At 34.2% G+C, this 27,805-nt stretch overlaps 3 protein-coding genes across 4 annotated transcripts in view; 2 read left to right on the forward strand and 1 right to left on the reverse strand.

The window, feature by feature from the left end:
* Window positions 1–533: 533 nt before the first annotated feature.
* On the forward strand, window positions 534–13,674 carry LOC120342098 (kinesin-like protein KIF28). The gene is made up of 24 exons (XM_078110547.1): window positions 534–633; window positions 1,090–1,139; window positions 1,477–1,628; window positions 2,310–2,442; window positions 2,564–2,640; window positions 2,933–3,050; window positions 3,256–3,367; window positions 3,527–3,634; window positions 3,999–4,093; window positions 4,396–4,558; window positions 5,246–5,363; window positions 6,972–7,154; window positions 7,278–7,453; window positions 7,581–7,718; window positions 8,019–8,170; window positions 8,689–8,837; window positions 9,254–9,382; window positions 9,836–9,982; window positions 10,272–10,421; window positions 10,851–11,007; window positions 11,560–11,690; window positions 12,057–12,125; window positions 12,780–12,898; window positions 13,215–13,674. Exons 1-24 carry the CDS (start codon window positions 593–595, stop codon window positions 13,279–13,281), a joined length of 2,934 nt encoding a protein of 977 aa, XP_077966673.1. The 5' UTR covers window positions 534–592; the 3' UTR covers window positions 13,282–13,674.
* A 152-nt stretch (window positions 13,675–13,826) lies between these two features.
* Window positions 13,827–27,805, reverse strand: part of LOC120342100 (SH3 and cysteine-rich domain-containing protein 3-like) — a 28,351-nt gene continuing 14,372 nt past the window's right edge. For both annotated transcript variants that reach the window (XM_039410786.2, XM_039410783.2), the window contains one exon: window positions 13,827–15,604. In XM_039410786.2, the coding sequence (XP_039266720.2) occupies window positions 15,497–15,604 (108 nt within the window). In that variant the 3' untranslated portion in view covers window positions 13,827–15,496. The remainder of the gene's footprint in view (window positions 15,605–27,805) is intronic.
* LOC120342099 (inhibitor of apoptosis protein-like) lies at window positions 16,492–27,700 on the forward strand. The gene is made up of 17 exons (XM_039410782.2): window positions 16,492–16,755; window positions 17,322–17,404; window positions 17,709–17,832; window positions 18,140–18,264; window positions 18,467–18,540; window positions 18,781–18,820; window positions 19,335–19,384; window positions 20,026–20,089; window positions 20,601–20,680; window positions 21,162–21,265; window positions 21,988–22,185; window positions 22,766–23,544; window positions 23,834–23,933; window positions 24,560–24,919; window positions 25,521–25,661; window positions 26,076–26,139; window positions 26,551–27,700. Exons 1-17 carry the CDS (start codon window positions 16,604–16,606, stop codon window positions 26,803–26,805), a joined length of 2,793 nt encoding a protein of 930 aa, XP_039266716.2. The 5' UTR covers window positions 16,492–16,603; the 3' UTR covers window positions 26,806–27,700.

Genomic DNA, 27,805 nt, shown 5'->3' on the forward strand with positions numbered 1-27,805 from the left:
GAGCTTGTCAAAAATGACTTATCATACATGCTCAACTTAAAACCCGTATAAAAAATATTCACAAACAAATTGTAGCATCACAGCTCTCATATATGCTAAGTGAAGAATCATGAAGCATTGTTACGTGTTGCGAGTCATGCTCGACCACACATTGGCGAACCTATTGTCAACCATTTCATATTACAATATGCGGTGATATTCGAGAGTATACGCACAAACGACTCCTCGAAATATTGTTGGAAGCACAATAGCAATCAATTAAAAGAACATGACAACCCGTAATAGTTTTGGATACTCAGACCGTAAAGATTTTGTCTAGCTAGCTTTGCCTAATTAAGCAAACAAGGATAGTTCCCCATGCCGAGATTACGCAAACAGTCAGCAAAACGAGAGCCAACGGTCTCATCAGTAGCATTGACTAGGTTTGCATTGTCAGGAAAGCATGTGAATTTTAGACAGTTGTCTTTTTATTAGATAATAAGAATATTTCACCATTATTCAAATAATTAGTTTTTCTATATTTTTCTTCCAACAGGAACTATTTTAAAATTATCCTAAAGATAATTGTTCGGGACATTCCGAATCCACAGAGATGGCTGAAAATGTTAAAGTTGCTGTCCGTGTGCGGCCATTCATATCCTTTGAATAAAATGAGTTTTCTGCCGAGCTAACTTGTTTTAGTGATTGCTATTTCTTCTTTACAACATACTTGTGTGCCCTTTGAAATACGCAATCACGTTTCCCTTCAGGACATTTCTATAAAATCAATATCCCGTATTCTTTGAACAAAATAATCTTGTCTATCACATTGATGTAAAAGTTGTATTGGTTGATGCTTATAATGTGTAGATGTATCTAAATAAATTGAGACGTTGTACAGTGTATCATGGAGAATTCATAGATTACATTCTACCATTTCTGCCTAATTTATGACTGATATTAGACAATTATAAATAGATAAGATTTGTATATTATGCGTACCCAAGCCATGGTTGTTTACCAGTTTTATTACAATGACTTTGGCATTCATCTGAAACTGGCCATCACAGGGTTACAGTTTATTTTTGATTTTCTTTAACGTTATGTTCACAATAAGCGAGAAAAAGACAGAAATGCAACAGTGGTTGTCAAAATGGATGGTATGTTTTCATTTTATTTGGTTTAGTCATCATTATGACCTTATTTGATGTATTTTTGCATAATACATCCTTCGTATACGTTATTGTCATATGTTAATTTATTGATAGTGATACATTATATGAACGTGTAACATAACAGATTTTTTCAAAGCATCAGTACCACAGAAAGAAGCTTCCAAGCTATATTATTTCAGAACGGTCATTATTACTCGCGCAATATGACTATCCGCCTTTCTATACTCGATTGTTATACTTGAATAAATGTAAATAAACGCCAGTGAAGTTTTGTATATTTCAGATAGCATCGTATACTTTAGTAATCAAACAATCATTGCAGGTAGCACGACGACGCTAACCAATCCAGACAAGCCAAATGACAAACCCAAGAAATTCACTTTCGATTACAGCTACTGGTCCCATGATGGTTATAAAGAAAGAGCGGATGGTTATTTGGAAAAAGACAAAGCGTCGAGTAAATACTGCGATCAGGTGATTTACGTTCACAACTTTATTCTGTTAGCTTTGGGTGAATCTGTCAATATGATCGACTCAAGTATCTGGGTTTGCACAACGCGACTTGTTATGACAATTAACTAAATTCTCTGTTTTTGAACTTGTAGTGTTAGGAAACGTTTGTTTCTTCAAACATTTGTGTTTAGTCGTTCAAATAACCGTAATATGTATTTGGATTTAGATAACAAGCATTTGAAAAAATGGCACACCCGCTCCGATCCTGACTTCGAATTAACAAAAATTTGACTCCAGCCATAAATGAAATTAAATATTGACTCTAGCATTGGCCATAAAAACTTCCTCTGCGCGAGATTTTTAGATTTCAGATGAAAATTTTGACTCTAAATCGTATCTCCAGAACTTCCGACTGTACATCCAGGCGTAAAATAGTAGGACGCAATTTTTGTGCAAACCATTTTCTGTATGAAAGAATTTTTAACAATAACTCAAATATATATATTTTATATAAGCAAGGGGCAAATCCGAGTTAATCTCAGGGGTTGTAGTTTGTACACAGCTAGCCGATCAAGATTCACGACAAGCCTGAAACGACGCCTTAAAGTCAATCTTGTATAATGTTCAATATCATTCTTGAAACTTGAGGTTAGAGGCAAATTATTAGTCCTAATACTCTGGGTGTCTCATATTAATTGTCAGAATCGCGTTTTCGACGACCTTGGACAAGGAATATTGAACAATGCATGGGAAGGATACAATTCAACGTTATTTGCTTACGGGCAGACGGGATCAGGAAAATCGTACAGTATCGTGGGCTATGGAATTAACAAAGGTTAGATGATATTCACTACATAATCCTTTGATCGACTTGAACGTAATTTTTATTTCATCTTTTCCGATTTGATCAGAATTTTTAACAACTTTGGGACTCAAAATCCGTTTTATATACGCAGGTGTTGTTCCTGTATTGGCGGACCGTTTGTTCACACAAATTGGGGAAAAGTCGAATGGTGCAGACGGACAATTTGAGGTTTGTGAATGTTTTATTTTCGTGTAGCTCAGCCTTAGTGGACTTGCTATTAAGGATGTTCTCAACATGTCCGAAAACTTCACAACGACCATTCAAAATATAATACTATAATTTTTGAATAAATCAAAATTTAGTTATACAATCTGTTAACAGCGCAAGACAATAAGTCGGTCACAAACCAATCTGATTTGAAAATGCTATGTAGCTTCCAATGATGAGTGACTTACATAGATCCTTTAACGAAGTGCAAAATGCTTAATTTTTGTTATATTTTGTCATTTCATTTTTTAAGGTAACGTTTAGCATGTTGGAAATTTACAGCGAACAAGTTCGGGATTTGCTAAATCCAAAAACACTCAAATTAAAGGGTGGATTGAAAGTTCGAGAAAATCCAACTCGAGGATTTTACGGTTGAGTATAAATTACTTCAATTTAACTTCAGCATATATCTATAATACTTTACCACGTTGAATTGATATACAAGCAAATTCATTAGGATTGTTGCCTTTTATATTTTATGTACCACGACTGGGTTCTTGCCCACTCTCATAAATTGACACGAATAATTAGATATATATTGGTATTACTTTATTTAAAAAAATATTCTCAATTTAGTTGAAGGTTTGGAAACGGTAGCGGTTGCAAGCTATGAGAATATAGAATCAAGAATGTCAGAAGGTACAAAGAATAGAACTGTTGCGGCGACTAACATGAATGCGACCAGCAGGTTAGATATTACTAAATAATGTTCCCGTAAATATATTTGCATATTTATTCTATTATAAAAATATTATCAATTTACCTGCTATTTTGTTTATGGTTCAATACGCCATTCCAAGTGAAAAAATATATATATATAAATGTATTCTTATGTTTATTCATACAGTCGAGCTCACACTATTGTTGGGATTACATTTGTACAGAAGACTAAAAATGATTCAGGTGAAGAGATGTCAAAGACGTCCGTCATAAATCTGGTGGATCTTGCAGGAAGGTGAGAAGCCAGTGAAATCTTGACATGGCGATGGCTGACTCGCAAATCGTTAGAAACACTCCAACCGCTTCTTGGGTCTTGAGCGGAGTCAAGACTTCCATCTCGTGAAAAGGTGTATCAAGTGACTGATCACCGGATGCGCACTCTCTCCTCTCCCCACGCCATATGTTTCAAAGGCCTAATTCAGGTTTCTAATTGAAAAAGAATAAATACGGAGCATGCATATACACCCAATCACCCATTTCGAAATATTTTTGTGTTGGGGTCTTATCATGCAGAGAAGCAAAAAAAAAATGGCTCTAAACTCAATAACTATATTACTGGTTTCCCCCCAAATACCATATTGTTAATTTTGTCGTTACAGTGAACGTGCACGCAGTACTGGAGCAACCGGGGAGCGCTTAAAAGAAGGAGCAATGATTAATCAGTCATTATCTTCGCTGGGAAATGTTATTTCAGGTAAGAAGGCCTTGGCGGATCGTGTTTGTCGACAAATATGCTTGTTATAATGTATCGGTTCAGTATTGATATACGATATCGGTGTTGAGTACTCAAGGTAATCGCGGCGTGGAGTTGTCATTCCCAGTTGCTAAGGCCTACAGCTTCTTTAATCCTTCTCGACTACCTTTGTAGCACCTTACATGCGTGAAAACTTGAACATTTGAAATTAGTGATACAATAGTGCTTTTGTAAGCTTTATGAGTATATACTATGCTTTACTCTACAATCTACATAAACACATACAATTATCACCTTTTCAGCTCTTGCTGACAGATCTGGCGGAAAGAAGGTCCGAGTTCCTTACCGTGACTCGGCATTGACGAAGCTGTTGAAGAATGCTTTGGGCGGTAACTCCAAAACAGTGATGGTCGCTGCCATCAGCCCAGCTGACATCAATTATGATGAAACTCTATCAACGCTGAGGTATCTGTATTATTTCATAATTTTTAATCATTATCAAATTGACAATAAATAAATAAATATACCATAACCTGTTACTGGTGACCCTACATTTGAACCCATACATTTGTACCCGTATATCCGCGGGTTCAATCTATATGAGGGTGCTAAAATCCAAGGGTTAGGGTTAGTATAGGTTCAAATATCCGTACAATAAAAATTTCTATAGGCGCAATAGTATGCAGGTGCAATTGTCGTGGGTTCAAATTACGGGTTCAAATGTACGTGGGTTCAAATGTAATGGAACCCCTGTTACTACGTCTAACAATGGCAGTTCAATTATGCTGATTCGATTACTGACGGGGTTAAAATTACTGCAATAAATTTGGCGGCTGATGTAAAAAACGTTATGTTACGTTATCAAAATTTAAACGTGATTCCCCAGTGGTTATAGCTTAAGAAATAACCACGTTGATCGCAAGTTGAAATCTACGGTCTCAATCCCATGCCCACCGCCTCAGCCGAGCGTGATAAATTAGGCAGGCAATGCTGAACAGAGCGAGTCCGGCCCATTCAAAATGTTATAGCTCCTTACAGTGACAGGTTCCGTTCAAAAAATTTTGGATTCGTACATATGAGTGACTGTTTGTGCTTTGTTCGTAGCGAAAGGTGTGAAAACGTCATATAAAAATTTTAAATATCATTTGCTAGGTATGCAGATCGCGCAAAACAAATCAAAACAGTTGCGAAAGTGAACGAAGATCCAACAGCTAAACTCATTCGAGAGTTGCAGGAAGAAAACAAAAAGCTGAAAGAGTTGATTGAAAAGGTATGTGGTATGTTAATAACAATCGCTCCCGGGTTTTTAGCGGTAGCGGTACTTTTGCGTTATATCCTTATGTAATGACATCAATTGATATACGATATCAGTATTGAGTATTCAAGGTAATCACGGCGTGGAGTTGTCATTCTCAGTTGCTAAGGCCTACAGCTTCTTTCATCCTTCTCGACTACCTTTGTAGCACCTTACATGATTGAAAACTTGAACATTTGAAATTAGTGACACAATAGTGCTTTTGTAAGCCGATGAGAGCCCGATGTTGGTAATATTCGATGTTATGATATTTTCGGAGTTATGATATAAGTTAGAGAACTTTAGGAAAATTGTCAAGTTAAGATTTGAAAGTACGATTTACAAAATTTCGTTCAACTTGAATATGCAATTGTACCTGGAGTAAATGTTTCATCATTCAAATCATACATTTCAGATCTAAGGCCTGCCTTATTTTTAGTCGTAAATGTTGAAAATTCCTCAAACAAACTTGCAAAGTATCCATGTATTACCTAAACAGCGAAAAATGTATATTCTTGAGCCATAAATGTTATGTTACACGACTGCCCAATTTCAGTATATAATTTACAGTATCCTTACTAAGTCCGATTGTTCCATCGAGCTTGCCCAGACTCAAATACTATTGTGTGTGTACACACACATGGACTTGTAACCGCACGAAAAGGAGTGACTCGCTATGTCGTTAAAGTTGTTTTTCTCGATTTTTTCATTGTGATTTACTCCCATTTTCGGTTTTTCTGTGAATTTCTCGAAAATGGTTGCATATTTTCAGGTAATCTGCGTAATAGTCTTTAATACATTCACTGTCACTGAAATTCAGTAGTTGTGCCACATCCACTTACTTTCATATACTAACCTGTATCAGCGTTGAGGTGTCGCTGCTTGAAGACCACTTTAGGTACCTCGCGACTCCGGCATCACAATTAAAATAATGGTGCTCCCGAAGTATGTGCACCAGGATGACGCACAACCTGAAGATAGTATGTGTACCAGGTTAGGGTATCAGGTTGTGCGCCATCTTGGTGCGCATACTTCTGGGGTGCCAAATACCCATGCTTGTCCATAAGAAACGTCCCATGGGATGGGACAGCACACATTTGTATTTCTCATGGGACACGAAAACCGTATGATTTTCGGAGAAATGACGGGAAATTTGAGCATAACTCTCTTGTTAGTTATAAAGAGCAAAATATATTCAGCATTAACAATATACTTCGTGAAGGGGCTGATGGACACATGTATAATAGTTATGAATATAACGTTAACAAAGTCCGTCAATTTTGTTGTGTTGCATGTCTCTTCGTACATGTAGCCTTATTTAGTAGACCCTAAACCTAAATTTAACAATTTTTATTGAATTTTTTTCCAATGGGAATCCCATGAGATGGGATGGGATGGGAATGGGACAGAAAAATATGTCCCATGGACAAGCCTGCAAATACCTAATTAGTATTTATTCGTTGTATCAGGTAAGGTTTCTAAACACTTGTTTGTCTAATAACAAATAAGCGATTTGACTGACTGACTGACCGTTCTCTCCTTGGGAATAAATATGAAATTTCTATTCCGTGATATTTTTTCTAGGGTGGAGCTGCTGCAGTTGCCGCTACCGTTGATGGTGATTCCGAAGAATTGACTGAAGCCGAGAAAGAACAAATTAAACGTGAATATGAAGAACTTATGCAAGCTGCAATGTCAGAAAACGAAAGAAAAATGAAAGATATGGAACAATCTTGGCAAGAAAAATTGGAACTGGCAGCGAAAGAGGTATTGCGTAAACTTGGCTATATAAGTGTACGAATGGTATTATTATGAAAACGCAATTAACTTTGAGAACAAATTTCAATGTAAGTTGGAAGACATTTTTGATGCTTCCAATTTATCGTTCAGCATGATTCAACTGCTCGTAAAGAATTAGAAGCAAAGATGGAGACTACGCCTCATATTTTTAATCTGAATGCCGATCCACAAATGTGTAAAGTGCTTGTTCACATATTGGAGAAAGGACAAGAATACATGATAGGAAAACCTGCTGATAATACCAAGATTCCCTTGCAAGGAGCTGGGTGAGGAAATAATAAAATGTCGCAATTTGTTTGCATTTAGCGTAGTTGTTACACCAAATCATTATAAACCTGTAAACAACATTATTAACTTTTACGTATAATAAAAGCTTGGTTCTTATTTACACAGTATCATGGATCAACATGCGATAATTCGCGGTGATGGTGGAAACATATTTCTCAAAATTATCGATCCGGAAGCAAAAGTCAGATTCAATGGAGAGTTATTATTGGAAGGAGATGAAATGCAACTCAGACAAAATGACAGGTCTGTATTTTCGAAAACAAGAGAACAATGATTCAACATATCGACATGAAGTTCCAATGACTAACCGCACTACTCCCAACTCCCAACGCTGTATTGTATAAACTTATAAAAACTCGTTCTATAATTTAATATAAGCAATAACCATGTGGTACTGATCTTCCATTTTGATTCGAAATTCTATTTAACAACATTACTTACTATAAGAGGTCAGTCATGTGATAAAGTAACTCTACAACTGTAACTATGTACGTTCGATGAAGTTAAATTTTTTACAGAAACATTGTGAAAAAATTATTTCAGAATCTTGTTTGGAACATCCCACTTATATGTCTACTGTGATCCCGTTCAATACAAAGCAGCTCCTCAAAACTATCCAGAAGTTTCATACGAGATGGCACAAGATGAAATATCAGCATGTATTGGACTGAGTTCAGCAGCTGAGAAATCAAAAGGTGATATTCGCACAATGTTGGGGAGCTTCGAGTCATTGACTTTTCCTGAGTTTGAATCGATTTACCATTTATAAATAACTCAAGGTGACTCGAGTTATCGAAATAAAATTACTCGGACTTCTACTCAACTATTCGCCAGAGAGACCCGACCTAATTGACTGTACTTCGGACTCGACTCGGAAGTCTCGTGTCTCGACTCGACTCAGATGGGCACACAGAGATGATAGACAATTTTATATAAATACTAGGAGTTAAATTTTTGCCACTCATTTTTACTGGAATATATTTTTTTACTTTGACAATTGACCTTCTAATCATCGATCCTAGTTTGATTTTTGAAGAAGTTTTGACATGTTGGATAAAATTTTAGGAATTTGAAATTTTTTTTTTTCAATTTTTTCAACACATTTTCGAATGATTCGAAATTAATTTATACTTATGTCATTGACACCACCATGTCGTTATTAATGATAACATTCATTAATGAATCTAAATTCTGTATTACATTTTCCCCAAAGCTGAGGCAGAGATTCGTGAACAGTTGGCTGAACTTCGACCTGCTGTCGACGAGGCAAATTCAATCAGTGAAGAACTTGATCAGAAAGTTAAATTTGATGTTCTCGTTGTTCCACCTCATTATAGAGGTATCGATACTGGAATGACTGAGGTAAACTATGTGATGCGTTTACAAATTTAGCACTCTATGCCTTAACTTGGTATATTACAAAAGTTTGTTAATATAGAATTTCATTCTATTTTGCTCTCCGAGCAAACACATACAAGAATATGTTTTGGACTATTCATCAGATTTTAAACTCTGGTTTATTCTTGGATGCTGACTGTATGTAATGTTCAGATCCAAGATTTCCAAACATCGATGTTAACATGGTAAAAAGTAGCAATATTAATGTTACAAACTTTTTTGGAAATAATTATTTCAGATTTCAAGTAATGTAATATATTTATATCCTGTAAGTAAGGTAATTTAAATACTAATCCTTATTCTCATTTTAATAGTATCCACTGTCCAGACTTTTTCTGCCCTGACACTACAGCTTGAAATGACCACATTTTGTTTCTCAGATTATGGTAAGAATGAAACACTTGGAAAATGGAATGTCTTGGGTTTGGAGCAGAGAAAAGTTCATCAACAGAAAATATATTATGCAAGAAATGTATGAGGAAAGGGAAGAAGGTCAAGCCACAGCGCATGTATGTGCCTCTTACATCGAACTTTTTGCAGTATACTTTAGTTAGCCATGTGTTGCGTTCAAGCCATTCAACAAATGCTAAAGCTAGATAATGTATCTGTCAAAGGGATGGATGATCTTCATTTGAATACTGACTATAGAACAATTTACCGGAAATTCCGATGACAATCGATGACAATATCCAATGCACCACAACTGCAAAAATTGCTATCATAGTTTTACCGTGTACTCGCTGGCGTACCGAAACCGTCATAACGCCTTTCAAAATGATGACGTCATAGTGGGATTTGTCCGTTGTGTAAAATACAAAATATGTTATCATAATATGACGTCATAGATTTTTAGTTTTTGAATAATCCCCCCTCAAGGAAATCATGCAGTATAAAATGCAGTGTGATTTAGGCAGTATGGGCATTAACATATATATACATTTCTGATTATTTCTTTGCTCCAGGAAGAAAATCCCTTCACAGAAGATGCAAACACAGATATATTGATTGGATCAGCTGCTGTGTCTCCACAGTGTCTTGCATATATGATAGACATGTCTCAACAATTTCCTCTACTCGGTTACGCAGGAGATAGTGTTGGCGTCATCAATGTACGTTCGCCGTAATAATTACCGAAGTTTACCATTTTTGCTTTTAATATGGAAGACTTTTATTATCGATGTATTCTTTATAAATAATAATTTTCTTCTTAGACGATAGATCGGGATTTTGCTTCAAATAATTCTGAATAAATACTTACCATCTAGTCGAATTCCCTATTTGAAGTGTTCAATTAACGGTTCAGAACAAATAGTGTTGATAATGTTATTTGCTGATGAACTAATGTTAAAATAGAATTGATGGTATATTCTCAATTAAAGTAGGGCATGTTCCTTTCAGGGAAGCCTGGTTCCATGTGACTCAAAAGGTAAAGAAATCACGGATGATGATAATGCAGAATTTATTGATGACCCGAAAGAATTAATCGGAAGAAAATACAAAGTAAAAGTTAAGATTGATAATGCTCGCGGATTGCCAAAACGTTTCAAGGTATGTTATTAAATGTGACATCGAATATGTTTTTATTTCGTAAATTGTACAACTATGGTAATTTTCAAAATATATGTAAGCCTTATTCGATAACGAAGAAGGTAGATGGAGGAAAGACATATCGAAATGTTGAAAGGTACTCTAGTCATTGGTTTATATAGAGGGTGACTAAAAACAGAAACCAAGTCATTTGAAATTTATCCAAAAGGAACATAACTTTTGTGCAAAGCATCCTATATTACTGAGTCTTTTAGATACAATTCTACACAAACAGAGGTTTAAGTTATAATTTCATACACGTAGAAGTAATTAAGAAATTCATGGGTTCTGCTTTTTTGGTCCTTTTGTATAAGTTATTTCCACTTGGCGTGAGTAGTGGTAAAATATATGGCAATTCATGTGTAATTAACCCATCTATTTCTCTTTTAGGATGTTTACGTGAAATACGATATGTTCCTGGAGACAGATAACAAAACAAAAGTTATTAATGGGACGGCAAATCCGGACTTTAATTACTCTGGCACTCATCAGTTCAACCCAGCTACTTCCGAACTTGTTAACTGGTTGAAAACCGGAAACCTTATTCGTAAGATTTGATTTTTAAATACAGAAGCATATGACTGGGATCATCAATTCTCATGGCATTTATATTTACCTACTTTATGTACCGTGGATAGCTTGCTTGGATAGTGTTGCTATCTATATCCTTTTGCAATTCTAATTAAAAAGATTACAATAAAACCCTCAGAGTAGTCTGAACTGTTACTTTTAGTTGACAATCAAATTTGCATGAATTGTTGTTCCGTAAACTTTTCCACCCCCTATGGCGCACCTGAAATATCACAAGATTTGAAACTTGTCATTGGTTTCAATGTGCAAGAAAGTTAGCTCGTAGCCTTTGCAAATGTTAACGTAACCGTACTTGGCACCCTCATCTTGTTTTAGTAACATGCAGAGGCTAATTTGTACTATTAGCATGTTGCCAATGTGAATATGTGTACATCGGAAACTATAATAAACTCTTTCAGTTACCTTCTATGAGTCAAATTATGTCATTGACTCGCATCGATTAAATGAAAATAAAATTGAGAGTTTCTCGACTGGAATCAGTGGGACTATGTTGCTTTACTTATCACAGTTCAAGTTCGTGGCAAACAACAACCGGAGGTAACTGGAAATCGTCGAAAGATGACAACAAGACAATTGAGTAAAACTTCATCGCTGGTTCAAGCAGCTTCTCAAATACAGCAAAATCAAAGCGCCTGGAAGGTATACTATGGTGTCATGAGTTTGAGTTTTTATTATTTATGCTTACTATATACCAGTGTTGCCAGGATCGAGACATTGACTCGACTCGAGTTGGAATCGAGTCACCATTTACCAAAATGTTAATCAAGTCATCCAAATGAAACAGACGGACTCATCACCGACTAACCGCCAGATAAAATTAACTCACTATTTTACTCGTCTTCCGTTGACTTTGACGCTCGGTTGGCCCGTGACATGACTTGAATTGCAATTCGAAGTGTATACTACACTTGTATCTATCTTAGCTTGGGGTTCCTTAGACTCAAATATAATACACCCAAATGAAATGATTACATAGAGTATAAAATAACTGTATTTTTATTTTAGACGGTAACCATTGACAAACTCGCCAAAGGAGTGCTCGAGAGAAGATGCGATACATTGGAACGAAAACTTGTGAGTAGAAAGACGTCGACACAATACCAGGAGTCTGATTGCATTCCAAATGAAAATTATTCGAACAATCAATATAATATTTATTTAAAAATTAATTATTGAAAAAATTACATTGATGATGATTATACAAACAATATTGTCCTTAAAATGTTGCATGCGCACTGAGATCCTGAGCTAGCCAAAATATTAATGTGGTTCAAGAGTCTGTTGGTATAGTCACTGGATGAAGTATCGATTATTTGTTTCGATTAGAGTCTTATTTGTATTTATTATTATATAAATATCGTTTGTAAGGGAGGTCGGGGTTACTGGCAAATGTACCAATGTTTCGTTCGAATAAGTGTACATGAAGCAAACTTGTCCATGTGTGGAGCATATTCATCGCGGGTATGATTGATTAAATCTATATTATTTGAAGATAGTCATTGTAGAATATCCCCCCCTCCCCTCACCCAGTTTAACGGCATAAATGCGATGACTAGTATTGGCTACAGTTCAGCACACCATACATATCTCTTTTATGAATCATCCCTGAAATGCTTACGTTGTAGCTGAGCAACTAACTATTCGTGGATGCCCATCCACGATTGTTATATTGTATTGAAAATTGATTGGGAGTTTGAACTGAATTCACATGTTATAACAAAATTACAGCATCAACTTCGTTTGCTGGTTAACAAGGCGGAAGAACAAAAAATCGTCAACATTCGAGTAACAGATCTTAAGAAGGTGCTTGCGATTCAACAACCAGAAGCAATTGATACAATGATCAGGTACGTTTTATGTGTGATTTGTATATGCGTTTGCTATTGGATAACTGAATCATGCAGTCAGTATATATTAGCTCTGAGCCCTAGGTTCTGCTTGATAAGGCAGACCACATAATTTATTTACGAGTTTCGATCCTCTTTTACATAAACTTTCTGTCTGGCATGTTCGGGAGTAGCTGCTCAGTGTTTCACAACACACTGTCCGTATCGTGTGCTATGAATGGATTGTGGAATCATGATAGCTAAACACACATGGGTATTCACGCGTAGATAAAGTGGTTTTTAGGTTAAGGTACTAAAATCTTGCTTTGTTTCTCAGAAAACTAGCGAAAGAACAGGCAAAGGGAGGCGATAATCCACAGTCTAAGGCATGTCATCTTATGTGAGAAGGAAATTCTAATGTTATATTTAATTTGAGCTTACTCTTGAATCCTTTTTGCACTTAGTTTTGTTTATATAAGCGAACTTCAATTTTGTTATTCACTGTACTGTGTTGCACTGTTAAGATGACGGCTTGAGCATTTGCGCGACCACTGTATTGCATTCGAATAATTATTACTACATATCAGCTTTAATTACAAAAGAATTTTTTTAAATCGAATTTGTTATTATTTGATGCGATGCTGGTAATTTGAGCCATTCGTCGTGCCTGACTAGTTAACCTGATTCTTGAAAAAACTCAGTAATCTTAATAATCAAAACTTTTTCTGTTAACCTCATTTTACTTGTTTGTGTGAGATAAATAATAATTTTTGTGAAATAAATCAGAGAAAGTTGAAGAGCTCCTTGTCAAATGCAATTTAAATTCATATGAGCAGTTCAAATTGTCTGAAGATTTATGCAGAGTATAACCCATGGTCATATTAAGTTGTTAAGTATATATCGTGCTATATGTATAGCCTGTCATATCATCAGAAGTTAAACACTATTCTAACTACATGTACCCTGTTGAACAAACAAAAGTGCCTGCTCCGTCATTTGTGGGGTTTCAAGATATTGTATGTTTACTTTGGCGTTAGAAAAAAAGTGATAATTTTTGAGTCGCAGTTATTGGGTCGACATTATATATTCCTTTGTGGGAACAAGCCATTATCTTTAACCCAATAAAATTCAATCCAGCTGACGTAATAATGTAAATTAAATCCATGTTAGAGAATTTTACATATAATATAATGTTAGTGATATTTACCACGAAAAAGTTGGAAACTGATGGATCAGTTCAACTCATTTCCTAATTAGGAAACCTCACCAGTCATTGAATCGAACTCGATCGAGTCACAATTTATCAAAGCCTGAAAGTGACTAGTGTGATCTAGATTGACTCGAACTCGCCATTAACTGGCCGCCAGTGAGACTTTACTCAGAAAATGATTCGACTAGAGACTGTGCTGTTATATTATTACTTCATTCATTTTTCGAGGTGTAAGGATCCGGCAGTATACGCAAACATATGGTAATCTCAAACGATAAATTTTCTATTTATATATATACATGTGAGTGAGAGCTAATTTTACAGCATGTGACAATTTTGAACACATGAGCAGGCTCACATAATTTGAGACAAATAAAAATATTTTGATAGACAAGCCTTTGGCAATAGTATCAAACAACGTTTTCGGCGTCTACTTTAGTAGAAATAACACTGAAAATATAAAAATCAATTCTTTAAATTTTCAAGAATCTATACGAAATCGCATCCTTAAAAATGAAATAAATAAATAGTGCACTAAAGGGAAGAAATTCAATTGAAATCACATTTGAACTAACTTTTAAATATTTCAGAATAAAAGGTTATATACAACATTTCGTTAGCATTCTTAAACCTTTTATATAATCATAATCAGAATAAAACAAGCATACGAATTATTTCATTTATATAAAAATAAACCGGTATGTACGTTCGTTAAAATATTAACACTATAATATAGCCATTAGTATCTTAAAATGTGAATATTGCAGTAGTGGGAATAAATTAAGGAATATATATATATATTTGGAGAGCGACGCAAAAAATACAATATAAAATTAGCTTTATTTTATTCAAGTCAAATTGTGGAAGAAAATATTGCTGAAATTAACAGTCCGAGGAAAGGGGTGTAACTGCAGTATAGGCCTATGCCCGAACATCTCGGTCTACCTCAAAAATGCATACTTGTAGTTACCATTGATTTATATCCCTACAACCCAGTATAGAAAGTCGACAATACGGTAGCCTATAATATATGGCGTACCACGACCTCTCGCCCAGTTAGCAAACTGAGTATAAAAACAGATATATATGCATTTGCGGGAAAATCAAAATATACTTAGATATACTTATGCATCGAAATGTACACTGATCAAATTTGGTGTTTGATGTGATCGATCACAGAACAACAATATTATCTGGTATTTGTATCGGCAAAAAATGAATTTCTCCAACATTTCATCTCTGGAGAATGAGGAACTCATTGATAATACAAGGATATATATAATTCATCTTGGTATATCTCAAAGGTTGCGTTTCTAATACTCTTCGTTAGTTTTGCATAGCACTGGCGAAGTATGAGACATTGTTTTCCAGCTTATCCCTTTAGTCTCTTCTATATGCCTGGCGATAGATCATAATGATGAAATGTCCTTCGAAGGAATGTATATTTCTTTTACCCCTACGCGACAGTATAAAGAATTTTCTTTTTTCATTGGCCATTCTGGGTTGAACAAAACAACCTGAAATATAAAAGTAATTTCAACTACACATATATAATGATAATAGGTACAATCCAGCAGATTCAACGCGCTGGCATTTAATACTGCTATTTTGCTTTTCAAAATTTTTTGTCATCAAAGTGATATATCAGATATTTGAAATACATCGTTATATCTATAGTAGTATATATTTACGGTTATATATTCACTTTGATATATACGTATGCACAGCCATATTTCACAGGGCGTTCGTAAGCTTATTAGCGTAAACCGTTGGCGTAAAGCCGTAAACCGTAGTCTGTCCCACAGCGAAAACCAGGGAAATCCCCCGGGCCTAAGGGCGCCGCGATTTTATGGGCTCAGTGATAGTAAGGTCGTACCGTAGTTGGTCGGAGTTTACATTATCTTTGGGGTAGAATTAGCGGAATTTTGCAGTGAACATTTGGTTTTAGTTTCACGGAGAAATGGTGTATACAGTAATGGATTCCTAATGGATAGGATACCTTTGTATTGCTCAAATTCCGCTTTTTACACCCAGAACTATCAGTCTTCAGATTTTTGGGTTGAATCAAGTTAGAGTTAGAATTTTATTGAAAATAAAATGATCATGATGTTCTGGATCTAGACTGTTCAAAAAAAACTTTTTGTGGGAATATAACAAAACGCTGAAATGATTTTTTGCTGTTGTGAAAAACAACTGGATTGGAAAATTTACTTTTATCTCTGTATCTTTCAGTCTTCTGATCATATCATTTTTTGTCTGTTCAAGCATTGTCTTTTTAGTTTCGTAGTTTGAGAGTTAAATCATTAGTCGAAAATTGACAGATTCTGATATTGGCAACCTACCACTGGAAGTTGAAATTATCAAAAGTGGCAGAATTGAGCAGCTTCTTTCACCTTATTTTCATATCAATAATTCTTACTATCAGACATCCATAATAGCCTATATCAACAGGACTGTAGGCTAGTATACAGGTGGTGTAATTGAACTAGAACAAATGTGTAACAATAAACATCATAATGGAGCATAAAGAACGCTCAGGTGATGGTGGGTGTGACAAAAAGAAAAATAACTCCAAAAATGATACCAAGCAAATGGATGTCCCAGAAACCAAGATTTCAACCGTTTGGAATCAGAAGGATGAAAGAAAGAAAAACAAAAAACTGGATAAGTATGTTGACTGAGTATATTATGTTTGGAACCTTTTTTCTCATTTCATAAATTGTGGAAATCTGGATGATGATGATTTTTATATTTTGTACAATTCTTGTATATAGGATAGGATTTACATGTTTGTCCCGGGGGAGAGGAAAGCCGATAAGACGACTTAATCATATGACGAACCACGGCCTCTCGTCTGGTTACCGGTCCAGGTCGGGTATGGGATTAGATAGCCAGGTATTTATTTTTTTCGGAAGCATCGACTTGATAGTGGAGGGAGCCGTAACCGACCGGCGGTTATGTGAACCACCCAACGGCGGCGAGGAGTCCAGCAATTCTCTCACACATGATCATCCCTGCACGGGATTCGAACCTGCGATCCCACGAAGGGTAGTCAGTGATGTTGTGGTGAGCATATTCTTAATGCTTAGCACGATGCGCCACACTGCTGACCAATATTTCAAGTAAGTTGTAAAAACAAAGTCTTTAACCCTTACAACCTCAGCCACATTTATAATACGTTATGGATCTTTAAGATTACATTTTCGCATTCTAATATTTATCATTTTTTTTAAGTTCTTGGGAAAAAGATTCATTAAACACTCTTCAGCCAGATGGACAAAAGTTATTAAATGGAAATATTCACAATGATTTTGGTGGTAAGTGGTGGTAATGATTTTTAGGTATATTTTGTGTTTAATCTGGCGAATTAAACTATAAAAATAGATATTATACCCTGAAACTATTCTGTGCGTAACTTTGAAAATTGAACTCCAGTTTTTAAATTCAATTCAATTATGAAGAAAGTTTTTACATCACATAATTTACTGTCTATGTGAATTTATGAGTATTTCTTCATGACCAATTTTGCAAGATCACGTCATAATCAATATTATGTCCTATTATGGAATATACCGTAGTTTGGTATGAATTTTTAAGTAATTTGAAATATTTTCTTTTTAGATATGTCAAGAGCAACAGCAAGAAATTCATCTTTTAAAGACTTTCCAAAAAGGATTTTAATCAACAAAATAATCAATTCTGGTTATTTTTACACTGGTGACGGAGACAGGACAATATGTTACAAGTAAGATAATCATTACCATTAAGAGTACTAATAATAATAAAATTGAAATAATCTAATTTTTCATTTTTTTGTTGTTTACCCATATGCCACACTATCTTAGTTTTACATTAGTTAATAAACACATACATTCCTAGTGATTAAATTTTGAATCCTAAGGTTGTTTACTTATGAGCACAATGAACAAGTTAAAAAAATTGAACAAATCTGAACACTAGAAGAAATCGTTTTTGTGCATTTGTTTTTTGGTGTAATGTATTTCAAAGGTATTATTAATATAATAAATATAATGTTGAAGTTCTTGATTTAGGTGCCGTGCTGTTGTTTATGATTGGAATGATAAAGATAATCCAGCAACATTTCATGAACCAGATTGTGAGTTTCATTTACATAGGATGGAAACTTCAGCAGAAAAACAAATCTATGATGATAAAGGTATGAACATTGAAACTGTCATTGAAAATTAGAATATATACAGAAAATATATTTATTATGAAATGAAGTCAAACTAGATAGGTAAGTGAGTACTTTTTAGTCTCTTATAATAGGTCGAGGTATACTTGGTTTAATAAGACATGTTGCAGTTTTTTATGATTAAGTGTATTTTCGAGTCAATCCTGAGTAAAATTACTTTCAGATTCCATTTCATCAATGGAAGGAACGTCTACTTTATCTATTCTTGATGCCCCTATCACTGAGCCCAGCAGCGTTGTGAGTACTTTTTTATATATATTTTATGGTAAATTGCTCATTCTATGATATTCAAGAAAATTTGTTGCTTTTCCTTATGTTTTGTACACACAAAAATGAATAGAATATTATACGAAGATATCTAAGTTATTGACTGCTCAAATTCGGGGAAGATTTTGAGCATCTTAAGATTAGTTACATATTATTGATGTTTGAAATTTAATTTAAAAAAAAAATAAGTATATTTTTTTGTTTTTGAAGGTACCACTTCCGCCAGTTGTAATAAAACCTACTGTTGCAGGTAAATATTTGATTGGAAGTTATTTACACAGTTTATACCAGTAACTGTGAGATGAGAAAAATTTACAATTTAATTTTTGACTCTGACTCCAGATTCGAACTCCGAGAACTCCAAATATTGATATTAAAAACATCTGCCTGTGCAAGCGTTATTTGCATATCTGTTGAAAATACTCTGTCAGCCCAATGCTCTTGGGGTTTCTATCTTAATAAACTTTGACTTTTGAATCACCTTGAAAAAGTCTGAAAATCTATTCTATCTTCAGAATTCGAAAATATGACTCCCGGAACTTGGAAAATACGACACTGATTCAAATTTTAATAAAAACATGCCAAACTCTGACTCCAGAGACCCGTTCGATTATATAGTAAACTAAAGTATGTCATCTGGTCAAGTTTGCCTACTAGTTTGATTGTGATTATGTATTGATTTTCATGAGGTGTCAAATAAGACTGTTTATTGTCTATTAAAATATCGTCCTATATAAAAACTAATCTTTGATATTCTATCATAGCAACAAATAACATGTTCACTGGTCGGGAATTTCCACATAGCATATCACCAGTGAGTGTGAATTTTATTATTACCAAATTTCTTTTTATAATCATTCCCCTTATAATCCAAATAGTGTTCTGAACAATGGTGGATAACCCTGGTCTTTTATAGTTAACATATATTTTGCAGCCAACTGTTATTTGCTTGTTATCACCATTCACTAGATTAAGGGATCTTTCTTCGACCTTTGACCACAGAATATTCAAATTGGTATGTCACATTATCCAATGTTACGGAAATAAACAAGGAAGTCGATTCTCTCGGAAACACCCTTGGGTTCTGTTGCAACGGTTCATTTTTATCGTTGTGTCACAGACTTGTGTTGTGTATATTATTTCATACAATGAAATTTTAAATTGAAACCATATTTGGATGAAAAGCAATTGAAATGTTAGATTCAGATTGACCATAATTGTTAAATGTTTTGTTTTCTAGTGAATCAAAGTTTCTTTGAAATGGAAGTCTTAGCTTACGAGACGAAACGTCTTGACATAAAATGAACTGTCCAAGTGTCCACAATCCAACTTACTTGATAATTCTTTGAGTTCATAGAAATTACTTTCCTCACTCAAAAGTTTTCTATTTAATGTTAAGTACTCGACTCTCATACGATCAAGACGTAACCGTTTCTTTTAATATTATATACGCAGCCTCACATTCTTCGACAAACTTCACTTCCTGATCATCAACAATATAGTTCTCTTCCAGTGTTTAGTAAGTATTCCAATTTAGGTATTATTCAATGTTTGTAAGATTTTCTATGCCTTCTCTTTAAATTTTGAATAAATTAATATTTAATTGATCAAAAAATCAAGATTTTTCCTAATTTTTATAAATAATTTCACTTACTAGCACAGCTGGCTAGAAAAATAATTGATATTTTTAATCTTATCTATCAGTATGTTATTATGAATAGTTTATTTGATATATATATATATTTCATATAAACTCTTTATATTCATTAAAATTTTTATTATCATTTCAATTAATTTTAAACTCACTCACTCACAGCAAGATTATCACTGTAATGCCTTTACATCACAAGAGTAACCATTAGGGAAAAAAAGTGATTATGGAATAAAAATAAATATTGCATATGATACTAATTACATTTGTTTATAATATTTATCAGAAATACAGTTTGAATCAATTACTTTCATAGAGAAACCTTAAATTTATTATGAAAATAATGGAATTTAAGATAATAATTTTTTACACTGCACAGATACCACATTTGAAAATCAAGACAACACAAAGTCCATTGAAACAAGAGTGACAAGTATGCCTATTCCCCAAAAGAAATTTGTAAGTACATATTGATATATAAATACAGAACTCTAAATATCGGCAGTACTATATTACAATGTATCCCATTCATAATGCATAATACTGACACATATCCTTTTCATAATCATTAACTAACATTCTATAATATACTGTTACTTAATATATATGGAATAATATATATCGTGGTTAGAGCAGTGCTTCCAACTTTTATTGAAATTTTTTCAAAAAATTACTGATATGCCCAGTAGCCTAAGCTTACCAACAAGTACTAAAATTATTAATGTGACATAACTTGTGCAATTACGGGGAAAGGTTGGAAAAAGTGTCAGATAAATATTGTATCCTACAGATTAGAAAATATATATGTCTATAATATAGCAGTTTGGAAATGTCTGAAACTCATTTCGATCGTGCATAATCTAATTTATTTATTGTACATGTATAGTATAACTATCCTTGCCAAATTGTACTTTCTACTTGAAACATATATTTTCTACAGGTTAAAAAAACACAAAAAACTTATTTAGCTCTGTCTGGAATCATAGAGGATGAGCACGAAACTTTGTTGAGAAATTTAAATTTACGTTCAGAAGAAGAAAGAAGGTAATATAGCCAATTCAATAATTATATGAATTACTTCTTATTATATTAATTACTTACTTATATGAATGAACTTTTTCTCGCTTTTACTTTTAACCACATCTGTAAATTATCTTCTTATTTTGGTTAACACATTTAGTCATCGACTAAATGTCAGTGAGACTTGACTTACTGATCGACTAGACTAGACTTAGAGACTCTGATGTCCTGCGACTTGAATCAGGGTTTAGGTACCTCTACCTAACACTGGTTGACGAAAGATGTCTTTGTATGTAATAAAAAAGCAATAGTCACATATTTTAAGAATGACCAATACTGAATAAATTACCTTTCTGAATCCATTTTAATAACTATTTGTGTCATATTTAAAATATTCTAATTTGAGTCATTTTGGCTTGACTGTCAATTAACATATATTAATTATTCTTTAAGATTTCTTTTAATATTAGATTCTCACAAAGAGAATATTGTGCAGTTGAGTTTAATGAATTTTTAGGGTATTCGAATATTTGATTCATTTATTTGCAAAATAGTCTTTTGGCATAACGAATCTCAGTCAAGGGAAAATCACAAAATAAGGTAATGGTAATTCAAATGCAAGATTTTAAGAACATTATTGTATTTCCATTTTGTAAAATAAAAAATAGCTTTATAAGTTATTATACCATCATTTTGAATAATGGATCCATAAAGTTTAATACAAATTAATATTTTTATATTTGCAGAAAATCGTTTACGGTAAAAGGTTGTTGGAAACAAAATACAAATAATGTAGTTCGTCCATATGCCCTTGCTAAAGATGGATTTTTCTATCTCGGAAATTTGGACAGAACTCAATGTTTTTCTTGCAATAAAATTCTCAAAACATGGCATCGTGGTGATTGTGTAAACCAAGTTCATAGGACTTCGGTTCCATTTTGCTTGTGAGTTATTCTTATTTATTATAATAGCTTCGATACTTGATTCTTGTATGCTTTATGCTGTGTTTCTCATCTTTCCTGCGAGCAAGTCTTAGACGAATGGTCTCTTATAAAAAGAAGGGAGACAAATGGAAGCTTTGGAAATTATTCAACATTTTACTATTAAGTTTATCACAACTACAGAAAGAGCCTTGAATTTCTTAGACTGTGAATTTAAAATATAATATATTTATACTTTGACTTCATGGCCACTACGCTAACTAAAATAGTATATTATGGAATTCAAAAAAGCGTTTTCAAAACAAGAATTTGTCATTCATTTTTCACATGTTAATTTTGTCTGATATGCCCCCGAGTAGATTTATCAGATGCATAGAAAATTATCTCTTTTTGTTTGATTTTCTGGTGATGAGTAATAATCTCTCATGTGTATCTATCTGACTAGAAATCTGTTGAAAATCGTTTCACAAGTTTCATTTTCAATTTGCTGAATTTCTTTTCTGTCATCTCTTGTTCTCTTTACATATTGCAACATTACAACAAGTTCGATAATCTAATGTCATATTCTATAATGTTTATCTAGGATGGCTAAAGGTGAAGACGAAACAAATATCCCAATTCAACAATTTCTATCAATGGAAGAATCACTTTCATCAAATTCAAGCTTAGATCCACTTTCTGGTGGTTTTACGAGAATGCGAAATGAAGAAAGTGGGATGGAAACATCTTTAGAAATATCAAAGTCAACATTACCATCAAGACCAGAGGAGTTTTTCAATTATCCGTTTCAATTACATGGACATACACCTATGCAATCAAAAGAAACTCCAATTTCGCAAAGTCCATTAGATTTGACTGTTAATAGGAATTTTCCACAAGCAATTGACCCAGTTTTATATAATCCAGTGTCTAGTCAGGAAAATAATATTTCTATGGAAATTGAGAATAATGAAGATATACCATATCCAATACAACAAATTACAGGTGATGAAGAATTGTCACCTCAAGAAAGCCCGCCAATAGCACTGCAAACGACTTCAAATCTTCCAGAAGTAAGTCAGTCATGGCATCTTGGACAAACAACATTATATAACACAACATCAAGTTTGCCCAGTGGTAATGAAGCCGGTGAGGGGCCACACACATCTGGATCCGAAACACATCCGCTAGAAACCCATACAAATTTACTACCGGGGTCATCAACAACTGAGCAAAATTGGTCTGAAGTATTTCCATGCAGTGATCCTACGAATCCAGAAATGCGATCCGCAGTTGCACGACAGGATACATTTGATTTTCGATGGACTCAGAGGGGAATAGACAATGTTGATGAGTTGGCCAGAGCTGGATTTTATTATGATGGTAATTATTATTCATATTTTTTTTTTATATAGCGTATTTATATGTCTTCTGCTTCAAACAAGACTCTACACAAACATTCGCTTTAGTTTGGAATGAATGTTTTCGGCTTGTCATTCATTCCACTCTTTTTGAGGTGTTGAGCACAGGATTTGAACTCTCGGTTTTTACCTGCAATGCAATCATAGTTACTGTAAGTCAAACATTTCAGCCACTAGGCTACCATAAAAGTGTAAATTTCATACCTTTCCTTACTGTTTTATGTAATCTGAACAACAAATACCTTTTTCAGGTGATGATACTAATGTTAGATGCTGGTATTGTGGAGGCGGTGTTCGGCATTGGAATAATACTGATGATCCATGGGTGGAACATGCCAGACTATACCCAAAGTTAGTGTGCTTTGGATTATTATGAATGTTTAAAGTGTTATTTATGAATAAATGCTATAAATTCAATGATAAAAAATAGTGACCTTAGATACGAAGGCATTTAGATCTAAGATATGCCAGTAGATACCGAATCAATGAGACTGAAATGCCTTTATGTGGGCTTTGCTTGCAATATGGGTTGATGGTGCTTTGATGGTCTTACATAATGCACATAAGGAAGAAATTAATGCTACAAATTTTGTTAATTTGTTTAAACATACTGTCAGGGCAAGTTTTTTTTATATGATGCTTACCTGTACCTCTTGCTCTGAACAAGGTCATGTGCAAACATCCACTTACATTTAGTAATGTGTAAAGAGTTTCTAAGGAAGAACCAAAATCTTTCCGGTTCAGCACTGCCTACCCAATTTATTACACCATGGGTGAGGTGGTGGATGTGGAATTCGAACCCAAGATGTGTAACCTGCGATGCCAATACAGTTAAGTAAGTCCCTTCAACCACTAGGCCGTGGCGCTCATGAAAGTTCTTGCATAGTTAATGCAGAGTTCAAGAAATTCATATTTTTGCTCGGGCAAGCCGGGCAGAAGTTTCTAACTTTCACATTGTTTACTACATCTTTGTTTAGTTGTGAATTTCTGCTGCAACAAAAAGGATTTGATTTTGTGTCTGAGGTGGCCAACAGACCACGAGCCAACGCACCACGAGCCAACACACCAGAAATTCCAACAATTCAAACTGCAAGATATGCTCAATCATCATCTTCAGAGTCGCCGCAAGATTCTCCATTTTCATCGTTTGAAAGGCCATTACCTGGGTCACCATATGCCCCAGTATTTCTTGGAAACAGATTTGGGCAAAATGCTCCTCGAGTAGTTGACCCGAGAGAGGAGGAAGCAAAGCACAAGAGAATGTTGGAACAAGCACTCAATTCTCAAGCGATGTTAACAGCGTTGGACATGGGATTTGACCTGAGAACTATTAAAAGGTTTGTATCTGAAGATATAGTTTATACGTTATTGCACAATTCATTGAACAAATTTACTGCATAATTAATCCAGAGAGAGCGTTTCATACAAACATTTGACGATTTTACTATGGTGAACTTTCCGTTCATAATTTACACATCCTCATAGTGTTTTATGGGCCCCTTAAACCCTGAGTCACTGCAGTCCCAAATCAAGTAATTCCACTTTCGAGTTACACGAGTTCGAGTCATAGTAAATTTCATCAACAGTGAAATGGATAAATATGAGTGAGTTGATACTAAGATGCCGTCTATCTGGCTTTAAACCAGCGGTTTTCTGGAAGTCAAACCACGATTTGGTAATGTACTGACAAGGTTTTTGTCAGCATCAACAGTTTATTGCTGCAAATTCCAGTGAATTTTTTTCCTATTTCAAAGATTCTCTCAAACTTCTCATCAAGGTCGGGGTCAATTCTTCCTGGCAGTTAAAAGCTTGTTTGAGTTGAGTGTTCATACTGAACTGAACTATCTCGAGTTATATCTAGACTTTGATAAAGAGTCTTACCAATGCTGCCCAGATAGCATCGGATTGGTTTCAGCGGCACTTTGTTTTGTTCTTCAGAACAATTAAACAGAAGATACAAAACACCGATAGTTCATTTGATTCAACGCAACAACTACTGGATGCCTTGTTAACTGCTCCTGCTGGTGGATCAAGTTCATCAGAAAGTGAAGATGAAGAACAAGCTCCTGTTGCAACCAGGTGATTCCTTAATGCTTTTTTCTCTCCAAATGAGACTTCAAACAAGAAACTACTGATGTAAAAATTTGTGTGTTTTTGAAATCCTTTAGGATTAGCATTCTTTGCCCAACTGTTTCTGTGCATGGGGCTTAGATCATTAACTTATGACGTCAAGTCACCAACATAGTTGGGTTTAACACCCTGGTTTCTAAAATGTTTTAATGGTAATTTATTATGGGATAGAGGATTCCGTCAAAATGCCTATGTATTTTCCACATTCAAAATCAGTAAAAAATTTACAGGTAATAGTATAAAACAAATACCAAATTTTTAAAGCTCTTTAAAACCCAACAGCTACAAATACTCCGATCAGATAAGTGGAAGTGAGAACAACTACCTTTCATGCAATAAAAGTTATGTTTTACTTAATTACAGCACAAATTCAGAGACTACTCCTACTACTCCAACACCAATAACCACAGCCTCCAGCTCAATCCCAGTGAGTAAAATATCATTACATGATTTTTATCAACTTTACCTGAGTATTTGTCGACAACCTATTTCAGGATCAAGAAGTTTTGTCACAATTTGACCTGGGTGCTTTGGTTATTTTGATACCACTATTTTGATATTTTCGGAATTTATTAGGTTACGACTCCCCGATATAATAGATCCAGGTAAATATTTATTTTGCACCAAATTATGTATCAAGTTATGTGTAAAAGCTGGGTCATTCTCACCTATTAACGAGTGCAAAATGACTGAAAAAAAAAAACACCAATGGTTGCACACTCGATCACAAAGAGCGGCACCACTAAAGAGATCTACCTTTGCCAAACATTTTTTATACATTTTAAAAACTACTGTTTTTAATTTCGATTTTAAAATTTTTCTTTAAATTTTTTTTAAGTCCACGAGTGGAGCTCAAGGTGGTGATCTACAGTTACAAGACTCGTCAAAAGAAGGAGATCCTAGAAATTTGGATGAGAAGTTACGAGAGTATGAGCAAGAGAAAAGATGTAAAGTTTGTTTGGACAGAACTGCTGAAGTCGTTTTTGTTCCATGTGGGCATTTGTGTACTTGTATACCTTGTGCTAATGCTCTTAGAAACTGTCCTTTATGTAGGAAGAGAATTGTAAAATCAATGAAAATATATACTTCGTGATCACTTCACAGCAGAAGAATGGAAACATTGGCATAAGCTATTTAGTGGATGGAAAATGGGATCTTTGTGATCTGCCATAGTCTACTCTTCACTATTGTGTAGTGGTGAGATGAACAGACCAATGGAAAAATATTACCAAACTTTCATGCCAACGAAGTAACTACAATGCCATGATGAATAACTTATATTATTTGATTGAAATATGTATTAATCACTGCTGATGACTAACTTAGTTGAATGTCTGTTTTAGTTCTCTTTTTTCAATTTTGTTTGATTCTTCATTTCTAGATATTGGTCAGGATTAATATAAATTTTCCAAGTCTATGATGTCGTTATGCTAAATATGGCCTGGCTTTTGTGCGGAGTGGATTGTTCAATGCTGTTTAACTCTTGTATGTAAATTATTTGGATATTTTGCCACAAGTTGTGTACATGTGGATACTCTTAGACAAGCGTCCGAGTTTAGCAAGGATCTTGTTAGCATGGGAATAACTAGAATAGCTCTGTTTTATTCTGTTTGATGTTGTTGATCGTGACTATTACGACTGATATGCTGATGACAATCAGATGGTATAGATTGTTTTTTATAAAATTTCAACAAAGCACCAATTTAATGGGAAATATGCAAATAACTGCTGTAGTTCAGGCACTAATATTTAGATGAAATCACAGCTGAAAAATGCTGGTGTCGGAAAAAATTGAAACTATTATTTTTCTCATTTTGTCATTCTTAATTTTCATTAATTTTTCATTTTATAATAAGGAAAACTTCTTCATTTATTCATTTTAAACCTGATTAATTGAATATGATTTATGTTTTAAGTATTTATTTCCAAGTAACCAGTTTGATTCAATTAAATTTCAAATGAAAAAATCTTGAATCGTTTCATCAAAAGTGTATTCACTACAGGTTATCATCTTTAACTGTGTACAGGCCGTCGAAAATACACGAAATACTGTAGCTATTTGGATAATGTAATGCGTTATCTAAGTTCCCAAA

Source organism: Styela clava, chromosome 3 (genome assembly GCF_964204865.1).
Source record: "Styela clava chromosome 3, kaStyClav1.hap1.2, whole genome shotgun sequence".
NCBI classification, from domain to species: domain Eukaryota; kingdom Metazoa; phylum Chordata; class Ascidiacea; order Stolidobranchia; family Styelidae; genus Styela; species Styela clava.

Coding starts and splice junctions, on each gene's coding strand:
- LOC120342098 (XM_078110547.1), top strand. CDS start 593: ATGGCTGAAAATGTTAAAGTTGCTGTCCGTGTGCGGCCATT. Junction 1,629..2,309: donor CGAGTAAATACTGCGATCAG/GTGATTTACGTT, acceptor ATTAATTGTCAG/AATCGCGTTTTCGACGACCT. Junction 8,838..9,253: donor TCGATACTGGAATGACTGAG/GTAAACTATGTG, acceptor TTTGTTTCTCAG/ATTATGGTAAGAATGAAACA.
- LOC120342099 (XM_039410782.2), top strand. CDS start 16,604: ATGGAGCATAAAGAACGCTCAGGTGATGGTGGGTGTGACAAAAAGAAA. Junction 19,385..20,025: donor TTCCACATAGCATATCACCA/GTGAGTGTGAAT, acceptor TTATATACGCAG/CCTCACATTCTTCGACAAAC. Junction 21,266..21,987: donor CGTTCAGAAGAAGAAAGAAG/GTAATATAGCCA, acceptor TTATATTTGCAG/AAAATCGTTTACGGTAAAAG.